Genomic DNA, 26881 nt, shown 5'->3' on the forward strand with positions numbered 1-26881 from the left:
GGTTCGCCTGGTGCACCAGTTGCGACCCTACTTGGACCGGGACTCACTGCTCACAGTCACTCATGCCCTCATCACCTCGAGGCTCGACTACTGTAACGCTCTCTACATGGGGCTACCTTTGAAGAGTGTTCGGAAACTTCAGATTGTGCAGAATGCAGCTGCGAGAGCAATCATGGGCTTTCCCAAATATGCCCATGTCACACCAACACTCCACAGTCTGCATTGGTTGCCGATCAGTTTCCGGTCACAATTCAAAGTGTTGGTTATGACCTATAAAGCCCTTCATGGCACCGGACCAGATTATGTCTGGGACCGCCTTCTGCCACACGAATCCCAGCGACCAGTTAGGTCCCACAGAGTGGGCCTTCTCCGGGTCCCGTCAACTAAAGAATGTTGCTTGGCGGGACCCAGGGGAAGAGCCTTCTCTGTGGCGGCCCTGACCCTCTGGAACCAGCTCCCCCCTGAGATTAGAACTGTCCCCACCCTCCTTGCCTTTCGCAAGCTCCTTAAAACCCACCTCTGTCGTCAGGCATGGGGGAATTGAAATTTCCCTTCCCCCTAGGCTTATAGAATTTATATATGGTATGCTAGTACAGTATGTATGAGTGGTTCTTTAAATTGGGTTTTTTTAGATTGTCTTTTAATATTAGATTTGTTTACATTGTCTTTTTATATTGTTGTTAGCCGCCCCGAGTCTTCGGAGAGGGGCGGCATACAAATCTAATAAAAAATAATAATAATAATAATAATAATAATAATAATAATAATAATAATAATAACCCCGTCGGTCCAGGAGGGGGTTGCCGCTACCCCTGCTACCGGTGCGCTGCGCACGCAACTTCTTTTCTCTTGCATGCACGTGTCCCAGGGAGATTTTGCTGATGGAATAGAATAGAATAATGGAATGAAGGAAGAATACAATAGAGCAGTGTTTCCCAACCTTGGCCACTTGAAAATATCTGGACTTCAACCCCCAGAATTCCCCAGCCAGCGAATGCTGGCTGGGGAATTCTGGGAGTTGAAGTCCAGATATCTTCAAGTGGCCAAGGTTGGGAAACACTGGAAGAGAGAATAGAGAATAGAAATATAGAATAGATTACGATGAAGATCTTAATCACCTGAGGCCAAACTCCAAAATCTTTAAGCCTGTAGCTGCTCAGCAACGAAGGGGAACTAAAATTCCCACTAACTGTACAAATAAGTGCTTGCAAGCACACACACAAATACACACACACACACACACTCAATCGCCTGCCAGCTCCCCAGAGACCTATCTGGCAACAAGCGGATCAGCCTCATCTAATGGGCTTTGCTAAATACATTTGGCCAGGAATAATTAACCGTAGGATCACGGACGAGGAAGACGCCTGCAAAACCCCTCACAGGCTTTGAGCAGCTTTCTCATAGATTTAGATGAAGATTTATTAGATTTGTATGCCGCCCCTCTCTGAAGACTCGGGGCGGCTCACAACAACAACAATACAATACACAGAGTGCAAATCCAATATTAAATAAAAAGCTAAATTTAAAACCCATAAATATTAAAAACAATCGTTACTAGACAATCACACCATTCTCATGTAATACAGCCAGGAAAAAAGACGGTGGTGGGGGAAGAGATAGTTATTCCCCCCATGCCTGGCGACATGATTATCTCCGGTACCGCCTTCTGCTGCACGAATCCCAGCGACCAGTTCGGTCCCACAGAGTGGGTCTTCTCCAGGTCCCGTCAACTAAGCAATGTCATTTGGCAGGACCCAGGGGAAGAGCCTTCTCTGTGGTGGCCCCAGCCCTCTGGAATCAACTCCCCCCGGAGATTAGGACTGCCCCCACCCTCCTCGCCTGCCCCCACCCTTCAGAATTCTTTATTGGCCAAGTGTGAGTGGAGACACAAAGAGTTTGTCTTTGGTGCATATATGGTCTCAGTGTACATAAAAGGAAAATATACATTTGTCAAGATGTCAATGCCACCAACATCAATTAAAAAACCATCCCTGAAATCTCTCCGTTGTGTCCTCCCTCGTTTCAGCCCCACGGAGCGCGAGCGAACGGAGCGCCTGATCAAGACCAAACTGAGAGAGATCATGATGCAGAAAGATCTGGAGAACATCACGTCCAAGGAGGTGAGTTGGGTGGGATGGAGACCTTTGGGGACAGGGCTTCTCTGCCAGCCATTGTCCACAAAGAGGAGTTGGAGGTCCACTTATTTTCCAAAGCCCCTTGAAGGCCGGGCAAGAAGCAACGGATGGAAACTCACCAAGGAGAGAAGGCAACCAGCCATTAAGGAGAAACTTCCCAACGTGAGAACAATCAATAAATGGGATGGGTTTCGCTCAAGAAGTGGTGGGGCTCCATCATCAGAGGGTTTCAAGAAGAGACTGGGTCATCATTTGGAGTTCACAACGTCCGCTGGTAGGTTGTTCCACTGGTTGATCGTTCTGACCGTCAGGAAGTTCTTCCTTATTTCCAGGTTGAATCTCTCCTTGAAATAAGGAAGAACTTCCTGACGGTCAGAACGATCAACCAGTGGAACAACCTACCAGCGGACGTTGTGAACTCCAATACTCTGGACATTTTAAAGAGGAAATTGGACTGCCATTTGGCTGGGATGCTATAGGGTTCCTGCTTAGGCAGGGGGTTGGACTTGATGACCAGCCTGGTCCCTTCCAACTCTAACAATACATAAATAAGCAAACAAATAAACAAACAAATGCACAAGTGCAGTATATGTAGTACATTGCTCAACATTAGTAACTGTGAGAGGGGACCTTGGAGTCCTAGTGGACAATTGCTTAAATAGGAGCCAGCCGTGTGCAGCAGCTGCCAAAAAAGCCAACACAGTTCTAGGCTGCATCAACAGAGGGAGAGAATCAAGATCACGTGAAGGGTTAAGACCACTTTATAAGGCCTTGGGAAGGCCACACTTGGATTACGGTATTCAGTTTTGGTCGCCACGATGCAAAAAGGATGTTGAGACTCTAGAAAGAGTGCAGAGAAGAGCAACAAAGAGGATGAGGGGATAAATGGAGGCTAAAACATAGGAAGAACGGTTGCAGGAACTGGGCCTGGCTGGTTGAATGAAAAGAAGGACCAGGGGAGACATGAGAGCAGCCTCCCAATATCTCAGGGGTTGCCACAAAGAAGAAGGAGTCAAGCAATTCTCCAAAGCACCTGAGGGTAGAAAAAGAAGCAATATATGGAAACTAAACAAGGAGGGAAGCAACGTAGAACTAAGGAGAAATTTCCTGACAGTCAGAACAATTTATCAGTGGAACAGCTTGCCTCCAGAAGTTGGAATGCCCCAACACTGGATGTTTTTAAGCAGATGTTGGATAACCATCTGTCTGAAGTAGTGTAGGGTTTCCTGCCTAAGCAGGGGGGTGGACTAGAAGACCTCCAAGGTCCCTTCCAACTCTGTTGTTATTATTAATATGTATTTATTTATTTATTTATTATTTTTAAATTTGATTTCTCTGCTACCCAACTCCACAAGGACTCTGGGCGGCTTACAGTAATAAAACATTTTAACAATTTCATCTGTTTTATTTAAAATATTTCATTTTTTAAATTACTAGGATATTATTATTATTATTTGCAAAAATGTGTGTTTTGGGAAAGCCGAGAGTCCTCCTCCCTTAAGGCTGCCCCTCTCTCTCTCTCCCTCCCACCCCAGATCCGAACGGAGCTTGAAATGCAGATGGCCTGCAACCTGCGCGAGTTTAAGGAATTCATTGATAATGAAATGATTGTCATTCTGGGCCAGATGGACAGCCCGACGCAAATCTTCGACCACGTCTTTCTGGTAAGACTTTCCCCGCCGCTGGGCAAAATGGACCTCTTCGCTCAAGCTTCAGGTTTTCAATCTCATATGAATCGTCCACTAGTGACCCTCACTTCTGGTCCACTAGTGGAAGCGCTACCAAAGTCTGAGTTGATTTCCCAAAATAGATTCATGGGTTGTGATCCTGCATGTGGTGGGGTAGAACGGACACGTCCATTTTATTGATTGACTGATTGATTGATTGATTGATTGATTGATTGAATTTGTATGCCGCCCCTCTCCATGGACTCGGGGCGGCTAGCAACAGTGACAAAAAATAGAATGTAAAAATCCAATACTACAACAGCTAAAAACCCTTGTTATAAAACCAATCATACATACAAACATACCATGCATAAATTGTAGAAGCCTAGGGGGAAAGATTATCTTAGTTCCCCCATGCTTGACGGCAGAGGTGGGTTTTGAGGAGCTTACGAAAGGCAAGGAGGGTGGGGGCAATTCTAATCTCTGGGGGGAGTTGGTTCCAGAGGGTCGGGGCCGCCACAGAGAAGGCTCTTCCCCTGGGCCCCGCCAACCAACATTGTTTAGTTGACGGGACCCGGAGTAGACCCACTCTGTGGGACCTAACTGGTCGCTGGGATTCGTGCAGCAGAAGGCGGTCCCTGAGATATTCTGGCCCGGTGCCATGAAGGGCTTTATAGGTCATAACCAACACTTTGAATTGTGACCGGAAACTGATCGGCAACCAATGCAGACTGCGGAGTGTTGGTGTGACATGGGCATATCTTGGAAAGCCCATGATAGAAACATAGAAACATAGAAGTCGCAGCTGCATTCTGCACGATCTGAAGTTTCCGAACACTTTTCAAAGGTAGCCCCATGCAGAGAGCATTACAGTAGTCGAGCCTCGAGGTGATGAGGGCATGAGTGACTGTTTTGGAAGAATTGTACTGCTTAGATTAGGGGTGTGCACTCTAAAATCTGTGGACTTCAACTCCCAGAATTCCCCAACCAGCATGCTTTAAGAGGGGGGGACTTGCTTTAAATTGGGTGGATTTCAACTTCCAAAATTTGAATCCTGGGAATTAAACTCACACCTCTCAAAATTTTTAAAGTTGAGAAACTCTGGGTTTCTCATTATCTTAGAGTCCAATCGGAAGACAACAGTTAAAGGTTCTTAGCCAGGAGTTCTGAATATTCCTTGCACCTGATATTGCCATATTTGGCATGTTTTAATTGTTACTTATTATTACTTGGCATGACCGGCTGTGCTCTGGGCTGACGTGGGAACTCTTGGGTTTTTCTTTCTCGCCTGTTTGTGCAGGGTTCGGAGTGGAACGCCTCCAACCTGGAAGACTTGCAAACCAGAGGGTGAGTTGGCTGTGAAAATTGTCCTCCCAAAACACAAAAGCTTCGGTCCTTCCTTCTCTCAGCCCCCCCCACCAAAAAAACCTTACACATGAATGTTTTATTTAAAGGGTTTTAATTGTTTTAAATTGTTGTACGCTGCCCTTTTAATTGTTATATGGAAAGAAACATAGAAACATAGAAGAATGGCGGCAGAAAAAGACCTCCTGGTCCATCTCGTCTGCCCTTATACTATTTCCTGTATTTTATCTTATGATGGATATATGTTTATCCCAGGCATGTTTCAATTCAGCGACTGTGGATTACCAACCACGTCTGCTGGAAGTTTGTTCAAGCATCTACTACTCTTTCAGTGAAATAATATTTTCTCACGTTGCTTCTGATCTTTCCCCCAACTAACTTCAGATTGTGTCCCCTTGTTCTTGTGTTCACTTTCCTATTAAAAACACTTCCCTCCTGGACCTTATTTAACCCTTTAGATTAGATTAGATTAGATTTATTGGATTTATATGCCGCCCCTCTCCGCAAACCTAGGGCGGCTCACAACAAAGTAAAAACAATACATAATAGCAAATCCAATACCCACCAATCCAATTACAATTTTAAGCTAAAAAATTCATAAAAAACAACCCAGAATATTAAAAAACAAGCACACAATCAATCTAACACAAAACAGCATGGGCAAGGGGGAGATGTTTCAGTTCCCCCATGCCTGACGGCAGAGGTGGGTTTAAGGAGTTTGCGAAAGGCAAGGAGGGTGGGGGCAATCCTAATCTCAGGGGGGAGCTGGTTCCAGAGGGTCGGAGCCGCCACAGAGAAGGCTCTTCCCCTGGGTCCCGCCAGACGACATTGTTTAGTCGACGGGACCCGGAGAAGGCCTACTCTGTGGGACATTTTTAAATGTTTCAATCATGTCCCCCTTTCCTTCTGTCCTCCAGACTCTACAGATGGAGTTCATTAAGTCTTTCCTGATCAGTTTTATGCTTAAGACCTTCCACCATTGTTGTAGCCCATCTTTGGACCCATTCAATTTTGTCAGTCTCTTTTTGTAGGTGAGGTCTCCAGAACTGGACATAGTATTATTCCAAATGGAGCCTCACCAGCGCTCTATATAAGGGGATTAGAAATTAGTTAGAAATATAATTAGTTAGAAGGAGTTAGAAATTAGTTAGAAATCTAATAAATGAAATGAAATGAAATATTGTGAACAGCAAGAAGCCGCTACCAACTCCCAAAGCTCTGTATTTCTATGTATGTATTATATTTGCGCAGAGAAAGACAGACCTCGGCTTGCTTATCTTATCCTTGACTGTTGCCAAATTCCCTGCAGGAAAATTTCGCAGGCTGAAAAACTAGGTTAAGCAAGTGTGATTGACTCCTGGCGATGATTACAATATCTGCCGAGAGAGAAATGGCACAGATATTTTCACACGCAGCCCTCCCTGTAGCAAAGGGATAGTAACTACATCCAAGGCCAGAAGGGTGGAGGTTTTTGTTATTTTTAGTTATTTCCTTCCTTGCTTGCTTTGCTTATTTATGCGTTTATTTGTTTATTTTGGAGTATTGGGTCTAATAATATTTTTCTTTTGTCTGAAGTGTTGTAGGGTTCCCTGCTCTATCCTATCCTATTCTCTATTCTATTCTATTCTATTTGAATATTATTCTATTCTATTTCTTTTCTGTTCCGTTCCATTCTATTCTATCCTATCCTAACCCATTCTATTCCTTTCTTTATTCTATTCTCTATTCTATTCTATTTAAATATTATTCTATTCTATTTCTATTTATTTTCCATTCCATTCTATCCTATCCTAACCCATTCTATTCCTTTCTTTATTCTATTCTATTCTATTTAAATATTATTCTATTCTATTTCTATTTATTTTCCTTTCCATTCTATCCTATCCTATCCAATTCTATTCCTTTCTTTATTCTCTATTCTATTTAAATATTATTCTATTTTATTTCTATTTATTTTCCATTCCTTTCCATTCCATTCTATTCTATTCTATTCTATTCTATCCCATTCATAGAAACATAGAAGATGGACGGCAGAAAAAGATCTCCTGGTCCATCTCGTCTGCCCTTATACTATTTCCTGTATTTTATCTTAGGATGGATATATGCTTAAATTCAGTGACTGTGGATTATTTTTTTATTTCTTCATTCTATCCATTCTGTTCCTTTCTCTATATTCTATTCTATTCTATTTAAATATTATTCTATTTTATTTCTATTTCTTTTCCATTCTATTCATATGTTCAGTTCTGGAGACCTCACCTACAAAAAGATATTGACAAAATTGAACAGGTCCAAAGATGGGCTACAAGAATGGTGGAAGGTCTTAAGCATAAAACGTATCAGGAAAAACTTCATGAACTCCATCTGTAGAGTCTGGAGGACAGAAGGAAAAGGGGGGACATGATCGAAACATTTAAATATGTTAAAGGGTTAAATAAGGTTCAGGAGGGAAGTGTTTTTAATAGGAAAGCGAACACAAGAACAAGGGGACACAATCTGAAGTTAGTTGGGGGAAAGATCAAAGGCAACATGAGAAAATATTATTTTGCTGAAAGAGTAGTAGATCCTTGGAACAAACTTCCAGCAGACGTGGTGGGTAAATCTACAGTAACTGAATTTAAACATGCCTGGGATAAACACAGATCCATCTTAAGATAAAATACAGAAAATAGTACAAGAGCAGACTAGATGGACCAGGAGGTCTTTTTCTGCCGTCAGTCTTCTATGTTTCATTTCCATATTGTATTGTATTGTACGATTGGTTTAAAGAACTAAAGCAGGATATAAACAAACAAACAATGCAACTTCTGCAATTTTTCATTCAGGGTGCGGTATATTCTGAATGTCACTCGTGAGATCGATAATTTCTTCCCGGGAGTTTTCGAATACCACAATATCCGAGTTTATGACGAAGAGGCGACGGATTTGCTGGCTTTCTGGAACGACACCTACAAATTCATCTCCAAAGCCAAGTGAGTCCCTTTGGGTCGTTTGTCTTTCGGGTCCGCTATTCATTCGGCCTCCATTCATGGGTTGCTTTCATTTATTCAGCAGCGTAGAATATTATTATTATTATTTGTTTGTTTGTTTGTTTTATTTATTTAATTTATTGATTGATTGATTGATTGATTTGATTTGATTTGATTTGATTTGATTTGATTTGTATGCTGCCCCTCTCCATAGACTTGGGGTGGCTCACAGCAATAATAAAAACAATGTGCAATAACAAATCTAATATATTTAAAAAATATTTCAAGAACAAGGACGGAGCCACTCCCAGAAGGCCTGAGCTGGGCTAGGAATTCTGGGAGTTGAAGTCCACAGGTTGCCAAGTTGGCTGTAGTTGCCCATCCCTGTTAAAAAGCCCGGTGAGCTTCAATCACTGCAAACGGTTGGATTAAATCAGCATTAACTGTGATGAGGAGCAGGAAGAGAAAACTCGATCTGGTTCAGGGAGACAAAGTTCTCCTGAGAAACTTGCCCGCTTAAAGGTGGCTAAGAGAAGCACTCGGACTTAGTGCCCCAAGGCTGGGAGCGATGATCCCACACTTTTGGGAAACACAGCTCGGCTACTTAAGGCTGATTGTGCAATAAGTTGGTAGATTTCGGCCTTGTTTTTCTGCCTAGAAGGCTTTTCCCTAAAACGTGGTTGAAATGGGAAAATAGATGGATAGACAGGTGGACAAAGGAGAGAGGTCATGTAGATAGATGATAAATAAACAGACAGAGACATAGAGACATAGATGATAGGTAGGTAGGTAGGTAGGTAGGTAGGGTAGGTAAGATAGATAGATAGATAGATAGATAGATAGATAGATATGATAGATAGATAGATAGATAGATTAGATAGATAGATAGATAGATAGATAGATAGATAGATAGATAGATAGATAGATAGATAGATAGATAGATAGATAGATAGATATGATAGATATACATAGATGAGAAAGAGAAAAAGAGAGATATATTATAGACAGATGAGATAGAGAGATTGATTGATTATAGATAATAATAATAATAATAATAATAATAATAATAATAATAATGATTTATTAGATTTGTATGCCGCCCCTCTCCGAAGACTCGATGTATGATGGATGGATGGATACATATATACATACATACAGAGATGCAGAGAGAGAGAGAGATGATAGATATAGACCTAGATGAGAGAAAGAGATTGATTATAGACAGATAATAGGTAGGTAGGTAGGTAGGTAGGTAGGTAGGTAGGTAGAAAGAAAGATAGATAGATAGATAGATAGATAGATAGATAGATAGATAGATAGATAGATAGATAGATAGATAGATAGATAGAAACATACAGATAGATATACGGTAAATGGTAGATATAGACATAGATGAGAGAGAGAAAAAGAGAGATACATATATACATACATACTTACATGATACATATATATATAGACATAATGAGAAAGATTATAGATGCATATTGTAATATAGTATTATATACTATATTATATATGATTATATGATTATATACAGATGATTGATAGATAAGAGAGATTGTAGATGCATACTATAGATATAGCTTGATAGACAGAGAAAGATGAGAGGTTTCAGTTAAAAATAGATGACAGATATATATATACATATAGATGGACGTATAGATGAATGGACGGACGGACAGACAGATTGAGGGTAGGGTTTTGAACCTTCCCTGCTTGGGATCATGATGCACTGCAGAAAAGGGGGGGGCACCAACCTCTGGGGCTGCAAGGGGGGTCCCTCTCCTCTTTCCTCCCTCTTGCAACTCTCCCCCTGCCGCTCCCCCTCCCAGGAAGAACGGCTCCAAGTGCCTCGTCCACTGCAAGATGGGGGTCAGCCGCTCGGCCTCCACCGTCATCGCTTACGCCATGAAGGAGTACGGCTGGAACCTCGACCGGGCCTACGACTACGTCAAGGAGCGCCGCAGCGTCACCAAGCCCAACCCCAGCTTCATGCGCCAGCTGGAAGAATACCAGGGCATCCTCCTGGCCAGGTGAGACCTCCAGCTGCTCACCCACGGCAAGGGGGACGGCGCCAGGCACCCCTACTCGTGCTAGGAGCCTTTCACAGGGCTGGGATTGGAAAAACGTTAGCAACCGGTGCTCTGCCCCAGTTGCCGGTTGGGCATGGCCATGGGGGCGTGGCCTCCACTGCCTCCTGCACGAGGAGGGGACATTTTTGCCCTCTTGAGGCTCTGGGGGGTTTCGTTGAGCCGCCAGGAGGGTGAAAACAGCCTCCTCTGGGCTCCACAGATCCTCCAGAAGCTGGAAATGGACATGTTTCCAGAACTTCCGGTTCCATTTTTCGCCCTCCCGGAGCCTCCGCACGGGCCCTGCACTTACATAGAAACATAGAAACATAGAAGACTGACGGCAGAAAAAGACCTCCTGGTCCATCTAGTCTGCCCTTATACTATTTCCTGTGTTTTATCTTAGGATCTATGTTTATCCCAGGCATGTTTAAATTCAGTGACTGTGGATTGACCAACCACGTCTGCTGGAAGTTTGTTCCAAGCATCTACTACTCTTTCAGTAGAACAATATTTTCTCACGTTGCTTTTGATCTTTCCCCCAACTAACTTCAGATTGTGTCCCCTTGTTCTTGTGTTCACTTTCCTATTAAAAACACTTCCCTCCTGAACCTCATTTAACCTTTTAACATATTTAAATGTTTCGATCCTGTCCCCCCTTTTCCTTCTGTCCTCCAGACTCTACAGACTGAGTTCATGAAGTCTTTCCTGATACATTTTATGCTTAAGACCTTCCACCATTCTTGTAGTCCGTCTTTGGACCCGTTCAATTTTGTCAATATCTTTTTGTAGGTGAGGTCTCCAGAACTGAACACAGTATTCCAAATGTGGTCTCACCAGCGCTCTATACAGCAGGATCACAATCTCCCTCTTCCTGCTTGTTCATGGCATCCAGATGGGCCACTTGGAGACTCCTCGGAGGGGTGGGGTGGGGGGCAGGCCCATCCAGTCCTTACAACTACCGGTTCGGCCAGGCGGGGGTTGCCACTACCGGTGCAGCTTTGGGTCTATGTCCAAGCATGTTTTTGCTTCTGCGCATGTGCAGCAAGCAAATTCTCGCAAGGGGGGGCATGCGCAGGAGCAAAAAAAATCACTGAAATCTCACACGCATGTTCCCATGCGAGATTTTTATTTCTGCACATGGACAGAAGCAAAAAAATGCTGGGACACTCACGACGCACCCCAGAGACCCGAAGCTGCACGATGCAGCTCAATGTTTGCTTCTGGTGTGTGGTCCTCTACCATTCCGGTAGGAAGCCACTACTGGATTTCGCGAACCAGATGTAAAATTACCGTCAGGTTCGCCCAAACCGGCTGAATCCCATCCCTGAGGCTGCCTTTGACTTACAAGTGTTCACTTAGCATCCGTTAAAAGTTACAACTGTGCTGAAAAAAGGGGACTGTGTTTCACACTTACGACCGTTGCAGCACATGATCAAAATTCAGACGCTCAGCCACTGACTCGTACTTATGACCGTCGTAGCATTCCCAGGATTTCCTTTTTACTACCTTCTCACAAACAAAGTCAATTGCGGGGAAAGACTCGGAGCAGGAAAGCCGGATTCACTTAACGACTGTCATAAAATGGGGCAAAGCTTACTTATGTTGACCTTCACTGTGGTCCTAAGGTGAGGACTTCCTATATAACTCCTAGGTCCTCGTATTTATGACGGTCACAATTATATCCTGCAAAAGTGTGCAATAGGATTGATATTCCTGGGAGGCGTCTGTAATATGGCAAATGATTTAGCTTTACTAGATAAGTGGTCAAAGCAATGGAAACTGCAGTTTAATGTTTCCAAAAGTAAAATAATGCACTTGGGGAAAAGGAATCCTCAATCGGAGTATTGTATTGGCAGTTCTGTGTTAGCAAAAACTTCAGAAGAGAAGGATTTAGGGGTCGTGATTTCTGACAGTCTCAAAAAGGGGGAAGAGTGCGGTCAGGCGGTAGGGAAAGCAAGTAGAATGCTTGGCTGCATAACTAGAGGTATAACAAGCAGGAAGAGGGAGATTGTGATCCTGCTGAATAGAGCGCTGGTGAGACCACATTTGGAAGACTGTGTCCAGTTCTGGAGACCTCACATCAAATTGAACGGGTCCAAAGACAGGCTACAAAAATGGTGGAAGGTCTGAAGCATAAAACGTATCAGGAAAGACTCAATGAACTCCGTCTGTCTAGTCTGGAGGACAGAAGGAAAAGAGGGGACATGATCGAAACATTTAAATATGTTAAAGGGTTAAATAAGGTTCAGGAGGGAAGTGTTTTTAATAGGAAAGTGAACACAAGAAGAAGGGGCCACAATCTGAAGTTAGTTGGGGGAAAGATCAGAAGCAACGTGAGAAAATATTATTTGACTGAAAGAGTAGTAGATGCTTGGAACAAACTTCCAGCAGACGTGGTAGGTAAATCCACAGTCACTGAATTGAAACATGCCTGGGATAAACATAGATCCATCCTAAGATAAAATACAAAAAATAGTATAAGGGCAGACTAGATGGACCAGGAGGTCTTTTTCTGCTATCAATCTTCTACGTTTCTATGTTTTTATCCCCTATTGTGATTAGAAAAGTCCACGGGGGAACCCGCATTCACTTAATGACCATGTTGCTAACCAAACAACTACAGTGGTTTGCTTTACAACGGGGATCAGAAAAAAAGTAAGCAGCAATATTTGGGGGGGGGGGGGCTCAGTTGTGGTCATAAGTAGAGGACGACTTGCATAGGTCCGTTCTCGAGGGCAGGGCTGGACTACCTGACCTCCAAGATCCCTTCTGTTATTTGGTTGTTATTTTGCTGTTTCTCAGGCTTGTGGTTTGCAACAGGGGTCGCAGATTTTTGGCAACCTGTTGTGTGTTTTCAGCGACAAGAATTCTCCCCTTTGCAGCCACGTGGCTGTCAAGAGGCCTGGAGCTTGAATTTCACGGGAGGTTTCGAAAGCGTCTTCTGAAGCAACCACTGGCCAGAAACGAGACCGAAGGGAAGGGATTTTGAAACGGGCCGGAGATGGACCAGTTCCCATCAGAAGGCTGGCATTTTGGCCAGCCTCAGGGCACGGCCCCGTTGCGAAAGGAGGGAGAGAAATCAGAATACACAATGGGAGGAGACCACAGAGGTCTTCCAGTCCACCCAGCTCTCTCCAAACAGGAGAGTTTGCACCATTTCAGACCAAAGTCAGTTGTCCAACATCTTGAAAACTTCCAGTGTTGGGGCATTCACAACTTCTGGAGGCAAGCTGTTCCACAGATTAACTGTTCTAACTGTCAGGAAATTTCTCCTGACTTCTAAGTTACTTCTCTCCTTGTTTAGCTTCCACCCATTGCTTCTTATAATAATTAATCTCCCCATGAAGGAATGAAAATTCTGGCTCTTAAAAAGTCACCCGGCTTCTAAGGCCGATTTCCAACCAAGGCCGCGTGAATTTGCTGGGCTCAGGAAAGAAAAAATGTTCACCCTGGCCAGGTTTCCATTCCATTATAATAAAAACAGAGTTGGAAGGGACCTTGGAGGTCTTCTAGTCCAACCCCTGCTTAGGCAGGAAACCCTACACCACTTCAGACAGATGGTTATCCAACATCTGCTAAATATTATTATTATTATTATTATTATTATTATTATTATTATTATTTATTAGATTTGTATTCCGCCCCTCTCCATGGACTCGGGGTGGCTAACAACAGTGATAAAAACAGCATGTAACAATCCAATACTAAAACAACTAAAAAAAACCTTATTTATAAAACCAAACATACAATGCATAAATTGTAGAGGCCTAGGGGGAAAGAATATCTCAGTTCTCCCATGCCTGACGGCAGAGGTGTTCAGTGTTGGGGCATTCACAACTTCTGGAGGCAAGGAGTTCCACGGATTAATTGTTCTGACTGTCAGGAAATTTCTCCTTAGTTCTAAGTTGCTTCTCTCCTTTTTTAATTTCCACCCATTGCTTCTTGTTCTACCCTCGGGTGCTTTGGAGAATAGCTTGGCTCCCTCTTCTTTGTGGCAACCCCTGAGATATTGGAAGGCTGCTATCCTGTCTCCCCTGGTCCTTCTTTTCCTTAAACTAGCCATGCCCAGTTCCTGCAACCGTTCTTCATATGTTTTAGCCTCCATTTATCCCCTGATCCTCTTTGTCGCTCTTCTCTGCACTCTTTCTAGAGTCTCCACATCCTTTTTGCATCATGGCAACCAAAAATGCAGGGTTCCAAGTGTGGCCTTACCAAGGCCTTGTAAAGTGGTCTTAACCCTTCACATGATCTTGATTTTATCCCTCTGTTGATGCAGCCTAGAACTGTGTTGGCTTTTCAAACTAGTGTAGAGTTACCTGCCTACGCAGGGGGTTGGACTAGAGGACCTCCAAGGTCCCTTCCAACTTATTATTATTATTATTATTATTATTATTATTATTATTATTACCACTATTATTACTACTATTATTACTATTACTATTACTACTATTATTAGTAATATAATAATACTACTACTAATAATAATAATAAAATAACAACAACAACAACAACAACAACAACAATAATAATAATAATAAATGATATGGCATGTTTTCCATTATTTCTGGAAAGATGCCGTGCTGTTCTTAGGAACAGATTACAGGACCGGCAGCTGACCAGTGTCCAGAGCGTGTGACCGGCTCTTGAATGCTCATCGAAAGGACAAAACAGCCTCTGGGTCTTCAGTGCCCCAAGCAACCTGATCTCTCAAGGCTTTGGTTGTTGATCCTGACCGGATCACGTCTGTCGTGTTTTTCTCCTTCACTTCTCCTTTGGTCAACAGTCCAAAAACGCTTGCGCAATATGTTTTTTTCTACCCTCCAATCTCTCATTCATACATATATAAGAAGTCCTCAGTTTACAACCGAAATCAGGCCCCGTGTTTTATGTCGCTAAGCGAGACAGTCATTAAGTGAGTTTTGCCCCCTGCTGCGGTCTTTAAAATGTGTTAATGTGACTGCGGGATATTGCTACTGTCATAAATACAGGCAGTCCTCAACTTATGCCCACAATTGAACACCCAAATTTCTCCTGCTAATGTGAAACGTTCGTTAACGTGAGTTTTGCCCCACGTTACGACCTTTCTTGGCACCGTTGCTAAGTGAGTCACTGCAGTATTGAAGTTAGGAACATGGTTTTTAAGTGTATCTGATTTCCCTGTCGACTTTGCTTATCAGAAGGTCATAAAAAGGGGGTCACGTAACTCCGTCGTAAGTGCGGGTCGGTGGACAAGCGTCCAAATTTCGATCACGCGACCACGGTGTTGCTGCCGCAGTCGTTAAGTGCGAAAAAGGGCCGTAAGTCCATTTGTTCGTCACTGTTGTGGCTGTGAATGGTCACAAACCGGGTGGTCGTAAGTCGAGGATTACCTGTCTATGCGAAGTGACAAATATCCGAATTTGGATCACGTGACCACGGGAATGTTGCGAGCACCGTCAGGGCGCGCAATGGGGCAAAGCAGGCAGATTTGATTTAAATCAACTCGAGTTAAATCAGAGGTGACAGTGGCTGTTTTTTCAGAATTATGGTTCAAAGCCAGTTGATTTAAAGCATAATTTTAAAAAGAGCAACTGTCCCATTCACTTCAATGGGATGGCTGGTGATGGGAGGGAGACAACATTCATGTTTTTAATTATATTAAAATTGTATTCCAACATTATCTCTCTCCCTCCATCCCTCCATCTCTCCCTCTCCCTTCATCCTTCCCTTTTCTTTCTCCCTCCCTTCACGCTCCCTCCCTCTCTCCCTTCAACCCTCCCTTCTTCCTCTCCCCTTCTCTTTCTCCCTCCCTCTCTCTCCCTCCCTTTCCCTCCATCCCTTTCCCTCCATCCCTCTCTCTCTCTCCCTCCTTCCCTTCATTCCTCTTCCTACATCCCCTTCCTCCCCCTTTCTCCCCCTTTCTCCCCCTCTATCTCTCCTTCTCCCCCTCTCCTTTCCCTCCATCTTTCTCTCTCCCTCCCTCCTTCTCCCTCCTTCCTTCTCCCTCCCTCCCTCTTCCTCCATTCCTACATCTCCTTCCCTCTCTCTCCCTCCCTTCATTTCTCTCCCTACATCCCCTCCCCACTCCCTCCCTCCTTCTCCCTCCCTCTTCCTCCATTCCTACATCTCCTTCCCTCTCTCTCTCTCTCCCTCCCTCCACAGCAAGCAACGTCACAACAAACTCTGGCGCTCACACTCCGACAGCGATCTCTCGGACCACCACGAGCCCATCGGCAAGTCGGGCATGGAGGTCAGCAAAAAGGAGATCACCACCTCGGCCGACCGCATCTCCGACAGCCGGTCGTCCAGCAGCCTGGTGGCGGTGCCCGTGGGCATCACTGCCAACCCCCACGGGCCCTTGCTCTGCCACTTGGGCTCCGGCCCTTTGGCCAACCTCCCGGGCAAAGAGAGGGTCATCCAGTTGCAGATCGCGCCCCGAGACTTCGATGCCGAGCAGATGGAAGACCAGCTGAACTTGAACAACCTCAACGGCTGCCCCTCCGGCTGCTGCCCAGCAGAGTCCGAATCGCCCCTCGACAACTGCAACCCAACCGAGGCCTTGCTGCAGCAAGCGGGTCCCTTGAAACCATCCGGCGGGTTTCCGGATTTGGCGGTGTCCGATTTGGAAAACGACGCCCTCAAGGCCGGCGATGGGAACGTCCACTTGGTGCCCATGGAAGAGCTGGAGTCCTGCTTGCGAGACACGCCCAGCCCCCCCGCCAACCTTTCTCAGCCGGAGGAGGAAGAAGAAGAGGAGGAGGAGGAAGAGGAGGAGGAGGAGGAGGAAGGCACCGCCGGAGACTTCGGCACGGACCGGATCGACTTCTTCAGTGCTTTGGAGAAGTTTGTGGAGCTCTCGCAGGAGAAGAGGCCCCGGGCATCATCCAGGGCGGAAGATCCGGGCAACGGACGGAACGGGGCGGCCCGGGTCTCGGGCTTAGAGCTGCTGCCTTGCGATCCCGCCGAGCAGGCCCAGCGAAGCGCCTCCGCGGGCAGCTCCCCACAGGTCTCGGAGGCCTCTTCACTAGAGGAAGAGCAGCTGAAGGTACCTGAGACGGAGGGGAGGGGGATGTTGGGAGGGTGACCCTCCTCCATCACTCCTAGGGCCTCCTAAGGCAGAGGGCTCCACACATGGCCACTTTCAGACTCATGGGGGTCAATTCTCCCAGAATTCCCCATTGATGGAGATAGACGGGGGGGGGGTGGACAGCATATAAATGGATGGATGGATGGAGGCAGACAAACAGAAAGATAGACAGGCAAATAGAGATGGATGGATGGATAGATAGATAATGATAGGTAGGTAGGTAGGAAGTGAGAGAGAGAGAGAGACAGGATGGACAGAAGGTAAATGGATGGATAGATGGATGGATGGATGGATGGATGGATAGATAGATGGATGGAGACAGACAAATACAGAAAGATAGACAGGCAAATAGAGATGGATGGATGGATGGATGGATGGATGGATAGATAGATAGATAGATAGATAGATAGATAGATAGATAGATAGATAGATAGATAGATAGATAGAGATAATGATAGGTAGGTAGGAAGGAAGAGAGAGAGAGAGAGGATGGACAGAAGATAAATGGATGGATGGATGGAGACATACAAACACAGACAGAAAGATAGATTGGCAAATAGAGACGGAAAGATAGAGAGAGAGAGAGATGATGGATGGAGACAGACAAATTGATAGATGGATGGATGGATGAATGGTAGAGATAGAAAAACACTTAGGGAGGAAGGGAGGAAATGAGAAAAAAAAGAAAGATTTATCCTTGATTTAAGTACCATCCCTTCTCCTTTTATGCCGAGACCCCTACCACAGCTTTTCCTCTTTCTCCCGGTGGGGGCATCTTCACAAATTGCAGCTTACCCCCAGAATAATTGCTAAGTGGATTCCTTTCCTGGCAAACTCCCCAGCCCCAGTCAGAATTTGGCAGGGGGGGGGGGGGCGGCAAGGGTCGTAGTGGAACACAATGCCTCTTCTCCAGTTGTTAAGTGCATCGCTGCAGTTTTTAATTTAGTAACTTGGTTGTTAAGTGACCCCAACTTCCCCACTAACTTTGCTTTTCATTAATATAAAATCAGTTGCCGAGCATCTGAATTTTTGATCAGGAGACCCTGGAGGGGGGGGAGCTGAATTGTCATGTGGAAAATGGACGTGTCCCTTTTTTCAGTGCCCTTGTAGTTTTGAATAGTCACTAAACAGATGGTTGTAAGATAAAGACTACCAGCATGTAACTTGGCCTAATTTTTTTATTTATTTTGTTTATTATTAGAGTTGAAAGGGACCTTACAGGTCATCAAGTCCAACCCCCTGCCTGAGCAGGAAATCCTACAGCACCCCAGCCAAATGGCAGCCCAATCTCCTCTTGAAAGTGTCCAAAGTTGGGGAGTCCACAACCTCCGCTGGCAGGCCGTTCCACTGGCTGATTGCTCTCACTGACAGGAAATTCTTTCTTAATTTGATGTGGCCTTATTTTGAGGGATCATTAATTGAACTTTCTTTTTTCTCTGTTCTCTTTTTTTTCAGCACTCGGAACCAGAGCCTCCCGTGGACCTGATCCGTTCTCATTCCCCCGTTGTCTCGGTCAAAGAGATCGTCACGGAGATCGAGTCCATCCATCAGGGGGGATCCCAGGGACCCGCCAAGGCAGAGACAACCAACAACCTGCTTCCAACGCCCAAGAGAACCACCCTCCACGAGACCCCAGCCGAGGTGAACTGCCCTTTGGATAGCAAGCTTGGGAAGACTGAGGAGGCAGTGGACGTGGCTGGACCAGGCCCAAAAGAAGCTGTCCGAGAACCATCGAAACCGGAACCTGAAAGGTCTTCGTTGCCCCCAACGCTCACTTCTAAGCCAGACACGGAAGTAAGAGGCTCATCCGAAGACCCCACAGAAGTCCGAGTCCTCCCTGGGCCCAAATGGTGTCCCGGTTCTGTCCGACGGGCCACTCTGGAATTCGAAGAGCGTCTACGGCAGGAGCAGCAAGATTTGCAACACGTTTCCCCGGTTGCCCTTTTTCCCGTCCGGAAGAATTCCCGGAACGAGTCCGATCCGGGCGCAAAGGGCAGGAACGAAGATATGCCTCACGAGCCAACCCAGCTCTCCAGAAATAAGGAGATCTCGAGAACGAGCAGCAGCTCCGAGACGGGGACCATCTCTGAACCGCCACCATCAGAACCATCCTGTCCACCGGAAGTCCCTGCAGAGGTGTCAGGCGTGGCCCGCGAACACCGGATGGTGCTTTGGATGGAGGGTGACGAGGGATCTCCTTTGTTCAGCCCCCTCCCCAAGAGAATTGAGATCATTGAATACACGCCTGCCTTGCCCGGCACAGAGGGCTGCGAGAAGGGTCTCACCACCCGGACCCCGGAAAAAACTGTGGATGAAAACTGCAACACCGCATTCTGCTCCGAGACTCCCGGAGGCAGCCCGGATTTATCCAGGACACCAGAACAGGAGGGCGCCCCCTTCCACGAAGCCCTCTTCTCTTGGGGAACCCCGAAAGAGACTGACAAGGATGAAGGTGAAACGGGGGTCCCGTCCAACCCTGGAGACCCCTCTTCTTCGCCGAACCAAGCGGGACACTCCCCTCCACCCTGTTCACGTCAGCAGTACCATCTCAGTCTGGAAGGAGTCACTCAGGACAGCACAAGCACCGAGCCTGAACCGGCTCCCTCGGGGGGCTACGCTGGAAACGGGCACTTCTCCCTGGAGGAGAGGGGAAGGGGCTTCCTGCCCTGGACATGCTGGACCCCCAATCTGGGAAACAATCCTCCGGACGTCCCCTGGTCCCGTCCTCTTCGCTGTTCCCTCCCTCGACGTTCCAGCTGCGACGGCTGCACCAAAGACAACAACGGCCAGGGGACAGGCCTGGTCAAGCAGCTGGCAAAAGAACTGGAATCCCGTCTCCGGCAAGCCGGGCTCACCGCCCCGTCTCAAATGAAACGCTCGGCATCTTTGGCCAAGCTGGATTGTCTGGGCTCGCTGAAGGACGACTTGCCTCGTCACGTCGGAGCCGGACCCGTCTGTCCAGAATCTCTCCGGATTCCCACGCTGGATCCGGCTCTCTCTTCCCCTACCCTCCCGTCTCCCGAACCCACCAGGCATTTGGTGGAACCGGTCAAGCTGTGGGAATGCCTGGCCCTGAGCCGGCCGGTGGAAAGGCCCCCGGCTCAGTTCGCCCGAGACTTCGCCCCGAGCTGTGGCCCGCTGGAAGGAGCGTGGACTTGGGGGCCTGGCCTGGCGCAGCCGCCCACGCTCGCTCGAAATCCCTCCGCCAGAACTCGGCTGCCCAGGAGGCTAAAAAAACCCAACGAGCGGAAACGAACCGCCAACCCCGTCTATAATACGATGTGATCATCCCTGCCTCGGTTTCCCCTCCCTTCTCGTCCCCCTTTTCTCTCCCCACCTTCAATTTTTTTCACGATCCCTCGCAGATGTAATATATGCCGAAACATGCACTTTATTAGTTAGGTTGTTGTTGTTTTATATATATATATCTATATCTATATATATGTTCTTTTTATTTGTATGGTTCCTCCAGGGTTTTTTTTGCATGTACATTTTTTGAGGCGGCTGAAATTCGAGTTTAAAAACAAAACAAAACCAACCTCCATTCATGCGAGTGACTGCGAGACGACCCTCCCGTGGCATTTTTTTTTGTGCGTTGTTTTATTTCATTTTTAGTTTTTCATTTGGTGGTTTGTTTTTTATTTCTATGAAAATATTTTACCTCTCTATTATTTTTTTCCAGCTTTGTCTTAAAAGAACACTCTTTCTTTGCAAAAACAACAAGAAGAGGTCTGCTAATCGGGGTTTGGGTCTCACAAGCCCCCCAAGTCTCACCCCCTTCCCCCTGGGTTGAACCTCTGGATACAAACAGCTGTGAAGTTTGTTATTTCACAAAATGCCCAGTAGAAGCCACAATATTCTACCACACACATATTCCGGACAATATTGTACCCATGATGCCAATGAACAGCACTATGCTGGCCGCTGTGGACCCCCAAAAGGCTCATCCAGATGCATTTGAGTAGGGGGTCCACAGGGTTGTCAGATAGAGAGGGTAATTTTCCAAGCCTCGTCTCCGATTTTCTCCCCTCCTTCCCCAGGCAGCCCCAGTGCCCCCCCTTCTCTGAGAAACATCTGCCAACCTCTGCAGCAGGCAGGGAAGGGTCTCTTCTCCCTGTGTGCCCACCCACCCAAAAACCTTTACAATACAATTGGCATTCGGGAGCTTTGCCCCACCATGCCAGGGCAAGTCGAACGCATCGGCATGGCTCTCTTTAAAAACCCTTGCTGGAAAAGACCTCTTTTTGAGCGGCCAAAAAAAGGGTGGGGGGATTTAAAAATTAGCTTTTTTTTAAAAAAAAGTATTTCCTTTTCCTGGAACGGGTGTTCTTTTAAGGCAGGCGTTGAAAAAGGATCTGACTTTCCGGTTACTTGAATTAAAAAAACAGTGGGCCTTTCTCAAAAAACTCAAAAGCCAGCCCTCTCCCTTCCTTCCTTTCTTTCTTTCCTTCCTTCCTTCCTTCTTTCTTTCTTTCTTTCTTTCTTTCTTTCTTTCTTTCTTTCTTTCTTTCTTTCTTTCCTTCTTTCTTTCTTTCTTTCTTTCCTTCCTTCTTTCTTTCTTTCTTTCTTTCTCTCTGCTGTGCAAAGCTCTTTTTTTGGGTGGTGGGTGTTTCTGGGGGGGGCGAATCTCCTTGCCTTTCTCCACCCCCCTCCCCTCCCCACTTCAATAAGAGTCCAGAAATGAATTAGGGTAAGGGGCTCCACCCCGGCTCGTCCCGTCCCTCTTCTCCCAGCTTCATGTCACCAAAAACCAGAGTGGCGTGTGTGGAAATACTGTGTGTGTGTGTGTCTTTTGCGTGTTTGTGCTTCTGTACATAGTAGGACTTGTTAAAAAAACAAAACCCAAGGGGTGGGGTGGGTGGGATTGTCGTCCTGCCTAAAAAAACCCTTTGCTCTGTGTCAAAAGACTTTGAACATCTCTTCTGCAAACTGGAAAGTCTGTGTGCCCCCCCCCAACCTGGATTTAACTGAATTGTCTACCCCCCCAACCCATTATTTTGCACAATCCTTTTGGGATGAAGGCTTAACTGTTTGAACTTCCCTTCTCTCGGGATCGTTACCGACCGCTTTCTTGTTTTATTTTAAAAAGAGAAAAAGGTATTTGAAAAGTAGAAGTTTCTCTCCTTTTTTTATTTTTACCAACTGGTGCCAAAACGCATGCGAGATGTGTCTTCTTTTTAATATCCTGTTTTTTTTTTTCCTTTGGCCTTTTATCCACCCGTTGTGTTACCTGTCTTGTGTCGGTTGCCTCTGAAGAACCTGGCCTTTCCCTGGTGTCCTTTGTGGACAGGTGTGTGACGTGGCTCCCTTCCTTTCCCTTCTCATTTTTAGATTTCCTTTTTTTTCTGGAAATCAGGGTTTGCTTAAAAGTGTGTTGTCGGTAACACTTCCAGTGGTGAGGAGTGTACGCATGCACTGAAATGTTCCTCCCGCTTAACTGCAGCGCAAAGGGAGGAGAGAAAAAAATCTGGATTTTTTTTTGACAAACTTGGCAGGCGAAGAGCGTCGGTCAGTCTCTCTCTCGTTTTATCATTTAAACAATATTGTTTATTTCTTACAAGGCCAAGAAACGACTTCCAAGGTGGTCTATAATTTTCTGCGTCGTGCTTCTTTTATTCTCTTCCTGTAAATCAGGAGCCCCCAAACTCGGCAACTTTTAAAACTTGTGGACTTCAACTCCCAGAATCCTCCAGGCCAGCTGTGCATAGGTCCCGGGTTCAAATCCCGGACGAGCCCCCAGCTATGCAGAGCTGGCTGGAGAATTCTGTGAGTTGAAGTTCACAAGTCTTAAAAGTTGCCAAGTTTGAAGACTTCTGCGTGTAAATCTTTAGACCAGTTCAGGACCAAAAACCCGAGGCCCAGAAGTAGATTAGTGAAGCGTCTGGGGGATTGCACCCCAAAATTGTCTGGGAAAAGGGGCACCCAGCTCTTCTCTCGGGGCTTATGATAGGTTTAAGCAGGGCACTCGAATTGCTCCATCGACTTGCCAGATCCGGAGGTGCCCCTCGAGTCGAGGTTTTCGGGGTCTGTACCCCCTTCTCGCAAAGACCCCTGAGTCTACACTTGAATGATGTTCAGATCGTTGTAACACAGGTTGGAGAGGTGGGATTTTTGGGGGGTGGCGATGTAGAGGCAATGTCCAGAATTAGTTTTGGAGAAAGTACCCCATTTTCCATCCCTAAAACCCAGCTAGATGCCTACACCTCCTTAATTGTGAGGAGGGGTCTTCTCTGTGGCTGGAACGGGACAACTCGCCACAACCTCTTTGCACAGCTCACTCGCAGCGGGACAATTCCACGCGGAACGATAACGCGACACACGTTGCCCGCCAATGTTTCTTCACCATTCCATCGGCAAAAATAACATCGGAAGAAACTGGCGGATAACGTGCGTCGCGTCGAGTTAATCATACAAGGAATCGTCTTGGGGTAAGTCAGCTGTGGCAAATTGTCCTTAGATCCCTCTTGGGGCTATCTCTAGCCCAGATGACCACTGGGGTGGAGGGCTTTTAATGAAAAAAAACCCACCCCCAGGCAGATCCATCGTCCTTGTTGCTCTTGAGCGGGGTTCAAAAACCCAGCCGAGCCTGGAGAAATTCGCCCGCCACGAAGTAGAGATGAATTCAGGAATAATTCTCCGGTTGAGAAATTCTTCCCCAATCCAGGAGATTTTGGAGGGTTGCTTAAAGAATCAATACTTGATTTTTTTCCCCGCATCTTTTTTTCAAAATAAAAGAAGGCCTTCATTAGATCCGGATGGGGCGGGGGTCTTCCCATTGGATCCAACCAGTGCCCTTTTTTTTTCTCTTGCACCAATGCCAAAAGAACCCCCCCCTTCCGATGTCTGAATTCTCTCTCCTTATTATATAGTTTTTATTTTTATTTTATGTTCCCCTTGCAAGGAGTGAATTTAAAATTTGCACCATCCAAGGGGGGTATTCCAGTGTATTTTACTACTCAAGAATAAGAACCGGTGGATCTGTCTTTGGGAAGGAGGAAGTGGGGAGTAGCAGGAGCCCCAAATAACTCACCCCCATTTCTTTTCTCTTCCGGAAGCAAAATGTGTGCCTTGCAGCTGATGGGAAGAAGGGGGTCCCCTATTTTGGGCAGCGGGGGTGGGGGGTCCACATCCTCCTTCCTCTCCGCTCTCTTTTCAGTTGCAACCCTGCTAATCCCAGGCATCCAATGTCTGCAGTCTCGGGGAGGCAGCCCCCCATATTCCTTTTTCTTTTCTTACAGTCTAAACCAAGAAGTCTGGAAAAGCTTTTGTGTGTTTGCTAAAGGTCTTTGTTACTGGCTCGCTTGCAGCTTTATCTTACGTCAATCAAGGGAAAAACTCACCCCGAGATCGGAAGCATTGCTGAGGGGTTTTTTCTTTAAAAGGGGGGGGGGTCTTTTTTCTTCTCCTCCCCCAGTTCTTCTCTCTTTGCATTCAGAAGATATGTAGATCGGGCAGGGGGCATCCTCTCCCTCCCCCAGTGGTACCCATTTCTTTGCCACGCACCCCAAACCCTCAATTTTTTTGGTTGTACTGTCAATCTTGTACAGTCTTGCAGGGGAGCTAGTATTGGGGGGGAGCAGATTGGATACTTATGGCATCCACCCATCCCAAGCTGGTGTGTGAGCTCCCCTCTGTACTGAAAGTGTGAATGGTGATCATTTAAACAAGTACAGCAATCTTTCTCGGCCTTGGTCCCTTTAAGAGGCATGGACTTCAAATCCCAGAATTCCCTCGTCCCGGGGAATTCTGGGAGATGAAAGTCCAGACCTCTTCAAGAGGGACCAAGGTTGTGACTCAACTTCTCTTAAGCGTTGTGCTACATTTCTAGCTGCGTTATTACAACAGCCCCAGTTGTGTGGCCCCACCACCACAACAGCTGAGCATCCAGCACTACCCAAGGGTGGGGTGAGTCTTTGCCATGCCCCCCCCCCAAAAAAACGGGTGTCTGAAATCATAACCTTGGTTGTGACCTTCCTCTCGATTCTCGTGGCCACTCCAACTCTCATCCAGACCAAAAACGAACCCCCTTCGACGGGCAGGAACGGAAGCGTACTATCCTGGATGGACTGTTTGTGGGGCACATCTCAACCGGGGAGAATTAATTTTGCAAAGGCTCCCCGGCACAGTTTGGCTCCGAGTGCCAGTTGGTAGGGGAGGGGTCCATCCATCTTTAAGGAATCGGGGGGACGGGGGGCAAGCTGTGGTCCTTGGGAGGCATTTTCTCCAAATGGGGATTTGCGGGATGCATCCTATCGAAAAATTGGGGAGGGCCTCCTTCCCTGCTCGCATGGGATGGGGTGGGGTCTCTCCAGCAACTTCAGGACTGGGAAAGGATGTCCACCACCCCCACTTTTTACTTTCCATCCTGTCTTCTCCCCCGCCTTCCATGGGGCTCCTTGACTCTCCCAGGGACTTCTTAAGATAGACTGCCCGGACACAAGGATGCTCGGCTGTTTTTAAATGTGAACTCCCACCCTTGACGGGGGCTGACTCGATGTTCTTGTTACTGAATAAATTTTTATTTTGAGAACTGGAAGCCTCTTGTGGTCAGTGGGGCAGGGATCGGGGTGGAGAAGGAGGGGCCTCGGAAGCCTGCCAAACCTTCCTGGCTTTGATTACGGATGATCCTCGACTTACTTTTGTGAGCCGCCCCGAGTCTTCAGAGAGGGGCGGCATACAAATTGCATTGGCAGTTCTGTGTTAGCAAAAAGTTCAGAAGAGAAGGATTTAGGGGTAGTGATTTCTGACAGTCTCAAAATGGGTGAACAGTGTGGTCGGGCGGTAGGAAAAGCAAGTAGGATGCTTGGCTGCATAGCTAGAGGTATAACAAGCAGGAAGAGGGAGATTGTGATCCCTTTATATAGATAGAGCGCTGGTGAGACTCCATTTGGAATAATACTGTGTCCAGTTCTGGAGACCTCACCTACAAAAAGATATTGACAAAATTGAACGGGTCCAAAGACGGGCTGCAAGAATGGTGGAAGGTCTTAAGCATAAAACGTATCAGGAAAGACTTAATGAACTCAATCTGTATAGTCTGGAAGACAGAAGGAAAAGGGGGGACAGGATCGAGACATTTAAACATGTTAAAGGGTTAAATAAGGTTCGGGAGGGAAGTGTTTTTAATAGGAGAGTGAACCCAAGAACAAGGGGACACAATCTGAGGTTAGTTGGGGGAAAGATCAGAAGCAACATGAGAAAATATTATTTCACTGAAAGAGTAGTAGATCCCTGGAACAAATTTCCAGCAGACGTGGTTGGTAAATCCACAGTAACTGAATTGAAACATGCCTGGGATAAACATATCTATTGTAAGATAAAATACAGGAAATAGTATAAGGACAGACTAGATGGACCAGGAGGTCTTTTTCTGCCGTCAGTCTTCTATGTTTCTAAAATAACACCACCACTCGAAAAAAGTGACTTTGGATCATTTCTCACGCTTGCCGTCCCCGTGGTCCCGTGATCAAAATTCCAGACACCTGGCAACTGATTCGTATTTACGACGATTGCAGTGTCAATGGGGAAGCAGATTCACTTAACGACCGTTTGACTCACTTAACAACTGCAGTGAATTCCCTTAAACAATATTGGTGAGAAAGAT

General features: G+C 46.2%; 1 protein-coding gene across 2 annotated transcripts in view; it reads left to right on the top strand.

Annotated features, from left to right (window-relative positions):
- SSH2 (slingshot protein phosphatase 2) overlaps nucleotides 1-25807 on the top strand; it is a 171024-nt gene extending 145217 nt beyond the window's left edge. For both annotated transcript variants that reach the window (XM_070735469.1, XM_070735468.1), the window contains 7 exons: nucleotides 2030-2123; nucleotides 3674-3802; nucleotides 5106-5152; nucleotides 7996-8142; nucleotides 9972-10172; nucleotides 16353-17235; nucleotides 18733-25807. In XM_070735469.1, coding sequence (XP_070591570.1) covers nucleotides 2030-2123; nucleotides 3674-3802; nucleotides 5106-5152; nucleotides 7996-8142; nucleotides 9972-10172; nucleotides 16353-17235; nucleotides 18733-20562 — 3331 coding nt within the window. In that variant the 3' untranslated portion in view covers nucleotides 20563-25807. The remainder of the gene's footprint in view (nucleotides 1-2029; nucleotides 2124-3673; nucleotides 3803-5105; nucleotides 5153-7995; nucleotides 8143-9971; nucleotides 10173-16352; nucleotides 17236-18732) is intronic.
- Nucleotides 25808-26881: the final 1074 nt, after the last annotated feature.

This window comes from Erythrolamprus reginae, chromosome 1 (genome assembly GCF_031021105.1).
Source record: "Erythrolamprus reginae isolate rEryReg1 chromosome 1, rEryReg1.hap1, whole genome shotgun sequence".
Taxonomy (NCBI): Eukaryota; Metazoa; Chordata; class Lepidosauria; order Squamata; family Dipsadidae; genus Erythrolamprus; species Erythrolamprus reginae.